Below are 10,807 nucleotides of genomic sequence, written 5' to 3' on the forward strand. Positions count from 1 at the left end.
CTCTGGATATCAGTCTAAAGGACAATTTCCTCATCATAAGACCTGATAGCCCATGCCACCATTGAGGTAGTCAGTATGATGATCTAATTAAAGAGAAATGTCTCACACTCATTCTTGAAGTGACCTCTCTGACCACAACTATGGCAGGTAATCATAGATTGGTCAATTGGCAAATAGAATCAATTAAAGTTAGTGGTAAGTGCAAAATGGTGAAGAGAATCAGTCTTCTCTTGGATTAGTGAGTTTCCTCATTGAGGATGCAAGAAATGATATAGGAGAGGTTGGCATGCTGAGGGTTGTTGTTGAGTGCAACAATGAGATTGTCATATGAATGGAAAAGGGATTTCATGATAAAAGGAATAGCTAATCTATCTGTACATATCTTGCCTAAAGTCTTCAGCTTATCAATGATCATCTAAATATCCCCAATATGGTCTCCTATATGTATCTCCTCTCTAGCTTTCTTCAACCCAATAAGCTGTCTCCATATTGTGATGACACTTTCAAGACCCTCAGTGGTATGATAGAACTTGATGTTGTCTCAGGCCTCCTTTGCTGAAGTCACATTTCAAGTCAGGTGATATTGGAAAGGGAGGATATTGCTGACAGTAGTAGCCAGAGCTTCTTCATCTCATCTAACCCAACTCTTTACTGCATTGGAGTTAAGAGACCCAAGCAGCTTGGGCTTGTTTCTATCAGTGACAGCTCAGAGCTTCTTCTTGGTGAGATCCATGCACTGGGTATAAACCCAATCAAAGTAATTGGTGTTGTTGAAGAGAGCAAACTGGTATTTAGACCATGCAAATCATTGTTAAGTAGATGAGAGAACAGCAGAGCTGTAAATGAAGGGTCTAGTGTGTCATTGACCATGTCATGGTCAGCCACCTGATTCTGAGAATCAGATACTGAGGCATGATTGAATTGAACATTTGAGTTTACAGGAACATTTTCCAGACTGTCAGCTAGCATGTTTGCCAATTATATAGAGATACTATTGTTCTCATTATTCTTCTTCTGGCTAGCACTGGAAGAGGTTGAATCTTGAGTTGTCAAGCTACCAACCTCCTTTTCCACCATTTCAGCTTGATGAGAGTCCACAAGACAAACTTTGCCAGTCATTCTTTTGGCAAATGCATTAGCAGATTCATTTTTCTGTGGTTTCTTAGGCAGGTTTGACCAAGAGTTATTTGTAGTGGCAGCAACACATATGGCCACAGCCTCCAGTCTTATCAGAAAGAATGTTGTCCATGCTTGTCTCACCAGATGAGTAGTCTTTGTCATGAGTGGTAAACTCTGATTCAGCCTGCACCATTCCAGAGCTGTTGTTTGCATATATTTGGGATAAAGCATTACTCAAGATATTTTCAACTCCTGGTATATAGATCACTTCAAAATTATAGTCTCCAATTAACTCAATCCAACAAGCCTGACACCTGGATAAGTTTTTCTGCCTCAGTAAGTGAATTAATTCCTTATAATCTGTATACTATTTGAAGTGGCAACCCAATAAGATGTCACAGTAGTGACACATTGTCTCAATGCCTGCAAACATTTCAAGCTCATATACAGGATAATTCTGCTGTGCTGGATTTAGCTTGGCTAAAAAGAATGCAGCCATACATATGTTGTGTCAATCATTACTTTGACTGATGACATCTGAAATTCCAGTCAAGCTGGTATCTGTGATCAGATTAATTGCCAGAGCATCATCCAAATAGTTGAGAGGTACTTGACTATGGTTATGAAAATCTTATACATGTTTCTTGACTTCCTCAAAAGCCCACTGATGAGTTGCTGTCCAGTGGAAAAGAACTGTATTCTCTGTTAGTCCATGTAACACACCTATAGGAATCTGTATGTTTGCCACATCATCAGCCAGATATCCAACAGAACCTAAGAATGCATGTAAGAGATCTCAATTCATTAGAACTTTGCATGCTGCTATGGAGTCAACCTTTACAGAGTCTATATGCACTCCATTGCAATCCACAATATGTTCAAGAATATTGATTTCAGGATTTAGAACATGACACTTCTTTTTGAACAGGTATAGCAAGCTATTCATGATGAAGGATATCAAACACAATTCTGCAATGCTGAACATGGGCCTCTAAGCTATTCAAGTACATCACAATATTGTCAAGGTAAACATTCACAAAGACCCTCATATATGCTGAAAATAGGTGATTCATTAAGGCTTGATATGCCATAGGTGTGTTGCAATCTCCCTGTTGCATAACCAGGCTGACTATATTTCTATCTGGTGTAGTCACCACAGTGCAGTGATATGCTGACTGCATATTCACACTCAGATTTTATGATTTTAGAACAATTCTATTGCAGGTCTGCTCTATGCTGATGTATTCAACAGGATTATAGTTAAGGTCTCAGATTGATGGGCAAAGCAGTAGACAACTAGTAAGGATAGGACTTAGACATGATACCACTAGTGGGTTAAGTTTATCAGCTAGTCATACTAGTAACTCTGAATCAGCTGTGACTGGCAGTGTATAGTCACTAGTAGAAGAGAAACTCATTAATGCCTCAAACTAGAGACAGAAGACAAAGAGCTCATGGAGTGAAGTCATGATCATACTGGTCAAAGCATGAAACATCTAAGTTCAAATGGCTAGCATTATAGCAGACTCAAAACAGAACTTAGAATTGAATAACAGAGCATCAGACCAGGGTCTAGAGCTGGCTAGTGTGATATGGATCTATTATAATCAGCATTAACATCCTCAGACTATTCCTCTAATTATGATCAATGGCTATTACAGGCATGCCAGTTCATTTAGTCAAATATCCTTGACAGCAATAAAGTGTTTCTGAACCTATGAATTGGAGTGAGGCTTTGGCTGAGATTTCTAGATCCACTAGTCAGCATAAACCACTTTTAGAACTCAAATAGTATGATTATTTGTCATGAAACATGACTACTACATAGGAGTCTTATCAATATTGTCCCTTATATTTAACTACAGTTGACTATCTCATAATGCATATGATCAGAAGACACCAAAATCATATGCATTTATAGATTTATGCAGAACCAAAATAGCACATGATGTGACATGTGACTTATGTGACAATGTCATCATTGCCCCAAAATGCTGTCAGTGGCTTTTGGGTCAGCTTTCTATACATCTCCTTGAATAATGCTCCTCTCAACTTCCTCAGCTGTGATACTAATCCACTCTGGTCACCTTGTGAAACACAAAATGCCTCCAGCTTTCAAATAAGCTCAAATCCTTCTCTTGTAGTTATTAAGGTCTGTTCTTCCTCACCCTTCTCTTCCTCCTCTTCCTCCTCATCATCATCAATGACAGTTATTTCCCTATTTTCTACTATAATATCATGCTTGATAGCAGCAACAATCTCATCTGCTGGCATTGCCTCAAGATCTTCAGTATACTCTTCTGCAATAGGGCTAACCATCTCTTCAATAGTTGGAATGGGATCAAACATGTGATTTCATTGTTTCAATTCAACAAGATGGTCCTTCAACATTATCTCTGCTGTCTGGAGCTGTTGAATAGGGGCAATTTGGGTGAAAGATGTGTTCATTTTTGACTGATGAAAGAGCCAACTGATTGACTGCCTTCAGTGCTTTACCAACATCATTCTCTGCATTCATAACAGCCATAAGAGCAGGATGCCAGTCAGCATCAGCATATTGGTTTCCAAGCAGATCCTGCAATGCTTGTTCAATCCCTGAAAGCATGTATTGTCTGTTGAGGCAAAGTCATGAATAAGGTTCCATGCAGACTTGAGGAGTAAGATGTCTTAGAAATCATTGGATGGTGTGATGGACTGTGACTCAGATATATTATCAGGCATTATACCAGTGTGTTTCCAGCAGTTTGCTATTGTTTCACTGCAGACATTTGCCCAAGTATTACAAGCAATAGTCATAGCTTTAAAGAGATCAAGCTTGAAGATCTCAGACTCTCTAAGATCATCGAGATCAAGTGCATAAATACACATAGTATTCTGATAATATACCTTAAAGCAGCAGATAATACCAGCATCTAGCAGCTGGATATATAGAGTCATGTTGGGCTTGAAGAACTCCAGCTTTGTGTTATAGAGTGTATAAGTGATGGAATGCTCTTGAAAGTTATCCAAGGTCAGCAGAACCTGTCGCATCTCCCTCTTCATCTTTAAATCAAACATCTTCACCCACTCTGTAAATATTTTGCTTGTCATCCAGATCTTCTTGTTATTCTAATAATAGAATCCTATTGCTGTTAGACTCTTTTTTTTGAAACACTATAGTTGCTTGGACTTTTTAATAAAAACAACTGGCATCTGCTCACTCCCATCTGCATTCATGGCAAAACACATGGTGATGTGGAACTTGTCCTGTTTCCATCTACTTATAGGATCAGATGCCAAGGTATGATCTGGGATGGCAAAGATGACAAGATCAGATTCATCAATATTCCATCTGTCCTGCATTGCATATTTCACTATAATGCTGTGAAGGTGCACACATTCTTTTTCCACTGCCACCATATCCACTGAGCCTGCTTCTCCATGCCTTGCATAATGATCTCAATGATCCCTCTCCTTTCAAACACTGATCCTCTGGAATATTCATCAGATTTTCAATCTAATTTTGCTTCTCTATTAGCATTGCATCAGTCACAGTTTTATCTTGGAGCTGCATATTCTGATATCAGGATGCAACAGCATGCTCCACATCAGGTCAGATGACAATGCAAGACTTTTTGAATGATAGAGCATTAGGGTTCTTGTTTGCATGCTGTTCAATTTTTGTATGAGATGCCAGTTTCTGTGAAAGAGTTGGTTGAGTAAAGAGCAGTGCATCTTTCTTTTGGTTTGCAAAATGTGCCACAATGTCAGCATGTTGATGGGAAGGATGGTTATCAACATATTTGAATACTACAAGCCAGTCTCCTGTTGTGAGGTGTAGGCAAGAGATCTGCTTTGGCATCTGAGCTGATAATGTGTACCTTGGAACTTTCTCCTTCTGTTTTGTATGCTCATATGGATTTCCAGGTTTAGCACATGGTTTTCATGTTGGTTCAGGAGGCATGTTTATAGAGATATAGGCTGCATCACTTTATAATAATTTTTTTGTGTTTGTCATAGTCTATACAAACAAATTATGTTCTTTATTGTTCTAATATATGCACAATGTCATATTGGCTTACTACAATTTTGGATCTGACAATGCATATTCCTAACTAAAACCATATGCATTTCTAGCCTATTTCTCTACTTTCCAACTGCATTCCAGCCCAATCCATATGCAAAGTCAGAATTATGCATTTCAACATCATGCATTGTGAGATAGTCAACTGTACCTTCATTCATTCTAGCTGTTTTCTGAACATTTTCCAACAGTAGTAAACTTTCAGTGTCAAGCATGTGGGGCCTTGTAAAAGATGTTCTCACTGAAGCCAATGGTGAGAAGAAGTGGAAGTTTGTTGAGACCATTGAATTGCAGATTGGTCTGAAGAACTATGACCCTTGGAGGGATAAGCATTTCAGCAGAACCATTAAGTGTGTAGCTTGTTATTTTGCCTTAGAGGTCACTAAGAACATGTAATCCTAGGCTCCCCAATGTTCCTCATCTCAGGATGTCCATTTGCATTCTTGCTGATGCTGCTGACATTGATCATGCCAAACAGGTTGAGCTCGAGTACATGTCCATTGATGATTTGAAAAAGTGAGTGATCTGCTGGAGCCAGCACTGAATGATTTTTTTTTATGGATGAGGTACATGCAGGCTTAACAAAAACAAGAAGCTTGTCAAGAAGCTCACTAAGAAGTACAATGCTTTCTTAGCTTCTGAGACTCTTATCAAGCAGATCCCTCATCTCTTGGGTCCCGGTTTGTCCAAGGGTTTGTTACCGACTCTTCATCTCATATGAACACTGTGAGGCTAACAAATATGCAGCTGGAAATTTCTCCACACCAGTGTCGCATGCTGAAGACCTTTCCAATAAGCTAACAGAGGTCCACTCTACCATCAAGTTCCAGCTCAAGAAGGTTCTGTGCTTGGGCATCACCATCAGCCATGTCCAAATGACTGAGGACCAAGTCCTCGCCAACATCATGCTCAGTATGTATCTTCCCCACCTGAGGTCCCTGAACTGGATGCTTATCCTTTTTTTTTTTTGGTAGGCATCAACTTTCTGGTGTCTCTTCTCAAGAAGAACTGACAGAACATCAAGTCCCTCCACATCAAGACTGCCATGGGCAAGCCTGTCTATGTCTCCTAATAAGGGAAACAAACATAAATTTTGATTTTTTCTAAGATGGATGGGTGGTGATAGATATAAGAAACCTGCATGGCTGTAATACATTCTATGAAGCTCTGCATGCTTGTACCAATGGCTTTCAGAGGAGGAAGGCCGATTGGGAGCTGATATGATTGCATGGTTTATCATCTCTTGTCACTATGTTTATTAAGATATTATTTTATAATCATACATTTGTTGTTAATGTAGCAACACTATGGGTTGCTAAAACTGAAGTTTTGAACTTGAGTATTGTTGACCTCTCAGATTGATGTACACTTCTGATGGTATCACAGAAGGGGGGGAAGACTCATCAATATCAGGTATAGCTTCATCTTTTATCATATACATATTCTAACCATTCTATATACCACAGCCTTCATACTGAGATGAGAAGTGGAGGAGGCTCTGGCAGTGCAGTGGTATGTAATTCTTGGTAATATTTCCTATGGCTTTCAGATGCCAGGGTTGTAGAGGTGTGGGAGAGATAAATTACATCGAATTAGAAGGGCTGCATCTCATACAGCAACCATGACTTGGATGACCAATGGTAAGTTTATGTGCTCCTTTCAATCTCGATAGTGAATTATCATTGTCATAGATGCTAATGACTCCTTGGATGATTCTCTGATCCTTGTTGTACATATCTATGATGCATTGTCTTTCCTTGGATTTTTGCTCCTCCTTGCAGTACTGCTCCTGGCAGCTCTTTCCAAGCAAATAAAGTGCAGGTGAACATGGTACAGTCTGATAATATCTTGGATGATTTTCATGTTCTTGTACCTATACCTCATGAACGATCATTTCTGCAATGAACCTCATTTTAGAATGTGTCTTTCTCAAATGTTATTGGTGTATTCAGTGCCTCTGCTGTAAGGGCTTGGTGTTTTGTTTATTTATTTTTTTTGGTGCTAATTATGTGTCCAGAGTTGCAAGCATGGGGTTCTATTTCATTCTAGATGTAAAAGTCTGTTTGAAAATGGGAGATATGCATGTACTAACACCTCAGATCAGATATACTTGGAACTTTGCAATACAACCATTGGTGGATCCAATGTCTCCATAGTCTGTCATGACATGAGTACTGCCCTCTGGATATCCATGAACAGTCACTTATGAACAATCAAACAGATGGTCTTAACACCTTGGGTTCTCTGGGTCTTGATGATCATGACAACAGCATTTGTGAGTAAAAACAATTGTGAGAAGCAGATCTCTAGGCCTCTTGCTCATGCTATCCATCCTACATCTGCAGCTGATCAAGGATCCCACTCAAATATCCTGGGAATCATCTCACATGTACTGTCATAGCAACACCATAGCACAGTTGGTTTTTTTTTTGCTTTTTCTCATCCTTTGCAAAAACGTTAATCAACATTAGACTTGTAGTTATGCTATGTGTAATGTTCCCCTTGGCTGTCTCCTGCATTCTCTTTGAAGGTACTTGACCATCTCTCACATCCCAAACCCTCTACTTATAGACAATCCACAGCAGGGCTGATGGGTCATCTACTGTATTTCAATTGAACTGTCTTCCAGTAGTACTGTGTCGATAAAGCTAAAGACAGCTGTAGCAGATGGGTATCCCTCTCAATGATCATTCACCTTGTTTGCTTCACAATGATTCCACTAGCCACACTTGAGTATGTGCATCTCTCCAAATAGAGTGGTATCCCTTGTGACTTGATGTTATCTCATCATGTAGCCTGGCATCATTCGTAGCCACACATCAGATAGAGTCTAATGCCACTTGGAATATTCTCCTGGCATTATATATGCTAACTTCTTGCACTGCCCAAGCCCAGTTTTTTTGCTTATATGCTGACTGCTGCTGCTGCATTTAGTGCCAATTTTGGCTATCTTGTTATTTGGCACACAAAAGGTTACTTGCTCTGTTTAACTGGTAGGCCCTATTTGTGTGGTTAATGGCATCGCTGATACAGTCGTACTCACAAGAGTGTAGATTCCCTCAGAATGAGCATTTCATCTTTTTCAATGCAAAGCTCATTTGTATCCATATTGGAATTTTGAAAGTGACAGTCCAACTTTATGCGATATAAACCCAGAGGCCTGAGTGTTTGGGCTGAGCCATCCCATGGTTCAATTAGGTGGCCAAACTTCAAACATGAAGAAAAACACTCTTTGATTATAATCACTAAGCAGAGAGTATCTCCAGTCTACTGTACTAGATGCAAGAGAGAAGATAGCCATACCTTTGTTCTCAGATCTCTGAAAACAAAACAAAGACGGAGATATTCAGGGCTTATAATTTGTCAGCAACATCAAGTGGCAAGAGAGACAGGTGGTCTATAATAGTTGGCCACTTTGTAATGTTGTCATAGTGCACAAACTGGAGTACTTTTAGTAATAGGTTCAATTTGCCTACATTAAATAATGCATGAAAAAGCTGAAATACAGCTGTGCATTCTGCTCTCTTAGACTTCTGCAACTGCCTTTGTGGGATCATATACTACTACTACTCTCATAGATCTAAGGTCCTGAATGAATAGCTCAGTACTGATGCCATGACCACTTCATAAGGAGAAGTATATCTAGTAATGACAAGTAACAAAGATGTGGCCTATCCAGATCCACTGATTTTGCTGGACATTCTGTGAATTCAAGTGACTTTGAAATCGAAGCAATGATGCCATAGTACTTTTACTCCAGGAGTCATCTGGATGTGCATCTCCTGCTGCAATGCAACCAACCAGTATTGTCAGCACGATTCTCTAGTATAAATATTGTAGTCATAATAGAGAAAGAGAAGACAGGTTGGATGCACTCTTATCACACTTGCCAACTCTTTGATATAATATCCAGCTGGCTCATTCCGAACTTCCAACACCATCAGAATGACTATCATGGAGAGTAGAGAGATACAGATTCTACAAGCATCTCTATCACTCGCTGAAATACATTAATCCTTTCTGCAGCATTGCCAACTCTTAATATACAGTAGATGATGAGAATTGTGCACCATAGCAAGGTTGCCAATATGAGCGAGGAGTATAGCATGGACCAGCTGACCACACTCTGGAGGAATAGGGCTTGGGGAGGAGTTTTTTTATCAGATCCAAAGGCAGAGTAATAAGTTATGATGCTTCTGCCAACTAGGTTTTATATTAGTGCTGATAAGTCATAAATCATTAGGTTTATGAATTCAAAGACATGCCTATTGCCATGATAGTACAAGCAATCAGAACAACCACAATGCTCCACAATTGACTCCAGACAAGCCAACAGCACCATATCTAGGAATCCATAAGCAAGAACAGACATATAAACAATTATTAAATCTCATACCAAAGTAGCATCAGCAAGAACTGCACTCAGAGTTGCACCAACCACCATAGTCCATGGGACAGGAGTAGTAAGAGTATTGTTAGACTCAAAGGTGGCTTCCCAAAAGGTTTTCACATTAGTACATAAGAGAACCTGTGTCCATTCATCATAAAGGTTGACAGCCCGCAGAAGATACAAAAGCAGGATGATCAAAACAAGAAACCACAACCTTCTACAATTCTGGCAGTTCTTCTTTGAAGCTAGACAAACCATCTGAGTCAAAGAGATGCATATTGAAAGAATGAAAGACACAGACCTACAGCCCACAAGGCAATGGCTACCACTCCAGTGTATATCCCTTCGAAAAATTAGTTGACTGAAATTTCCTCAGGTGAATTAAAACTCTCTTACCATATAATAATGCATTAAAAAGTGTCCTGTTGAAGATTGTGTCCAGATACACAAAGGTAGCTTTGATCTGGCTGTCAGTTAGGTCTGGTATAGTAGTCCCAGTATCAGTTGTAGCAGTTATGATAGCGATTCTAAAGAAAGAATATATGTCTTTTTGCTGAACCACCAGCAGGTCATTATATAGTAGAGCATGACATCAGATTCATGATGATGCAGCCAAAGTGTCACACATTCACTTGAATGGAGGTGATGATAATGATGTGTTCTGATATTTGATATGCAGATTAGGCACCTGGGCTATTGATCTTCAATAAGCATAGCCTTCAAGGTGGAAGTACCTCATCTGTTTTATGATGGTCATGAAAAACCCATTGAATTTAGGCTGAAGTGCATACAAAATTTGACCTCAAAAGTTTTCTGCTAACTGAGAGTCCTGAGAGCTCAATGACAAATTATCTGTCCTTTCTGTAATGAGAACTAGGCTGAGTAGCCAAAGCAACATAGACAACACTGAAGCCTGAGGATAAAAGGCACAAAGAACATATAAAGAGGCAGTGTTCACAGTTTGAAGACCTTGCAAGAACAGCATCAGTGATGAGTTTCAGAAAGACCGAGAAGTTCAGGTATGAAAGGAATGAGCATCTGGACATAATAATGGAGAGATGACAGGAAAGGTAGAATTGAAATTCTTGATTTGTGTAGAAACTGGTCCAGCATCTCATCAGGCTTTCAAATAAATGAGTAGTAGGACTCAGAAATGTTTTCCAGCAAGATGAAGGAAGCCACTCTGGTCAGAGACTTGAATCATCTCAGAGATGCCCAGACAGATCATCTTAATC

At 39.5% G+C, this 10,807-nt stretch overlaps 2 protein-coding genes across 2 annotated transcripts; both read left to right on the forward strand.

Moving 5' to 3' along the window:
* Window positions 1–5,276: 5,276 nt before the first annotated feature.
* On the forward strand, window positions 5,277–6,254 carry BT62DRAFT_1050467 (ribosomal protein L1; the record flags this gene model as incomplete). Its single annotated transcript, XM_043178518.1, has 7 exons — window positions 5,277–5,314; window positions 5,374–5,532; window positions 5,585–5,698; window positions 5,759–5,874; window positions 5,930–6,094; window positions 6,157–6,170; window positions 6,198–6,254. 7 exons carry the CDS (start codon window positions 5,277–5,279, stop codon window positions 6,252–6,254), a joined length of 663 nt encoding a protein of 220 aa, XP_043043580.1.
* Window positions 6,255–6,752: 498 nt separating this feature from the next.
* BT62DRAFT_622925 (uncharacterized protein) lies at window positions 6,753–7,072 on the forward strand. Its single transcript, XM_043181645.1, has 2 exons — window positions 6,753–6,822; window positions 6,874–7,072. The coding sequence occupies exons 1-2, from the start codon at window positions 6,804–6,806 to the stop codon at window positions 7,005–7,007; spliced, it is 153 nt and encodes a 50-aa protein (XP_043043581.1). The 5' UTR covers window positions 6,753–6,803; the 3' UTR covers window positions 7,008–7,072.
* The last annotated feature ends 3,735 nt before the right edge of the window (window positions 7,073–10,807 follow it).

This window comes from Guyanagaster necrorhizus (assembly GCF_019112545.1).
Source record: "Guyanagaster necrorhizus MCA 3950 unplaced genomic scaffold BT62scaffold_5, whole genome shotgun sequence".
NCBI lineage: Eukaryota > Fungi > Basidiomycota > Agaricomycetes > Agaricales > Physalacriaceae > Guyanagaster > Guyanagaster necrorhizus.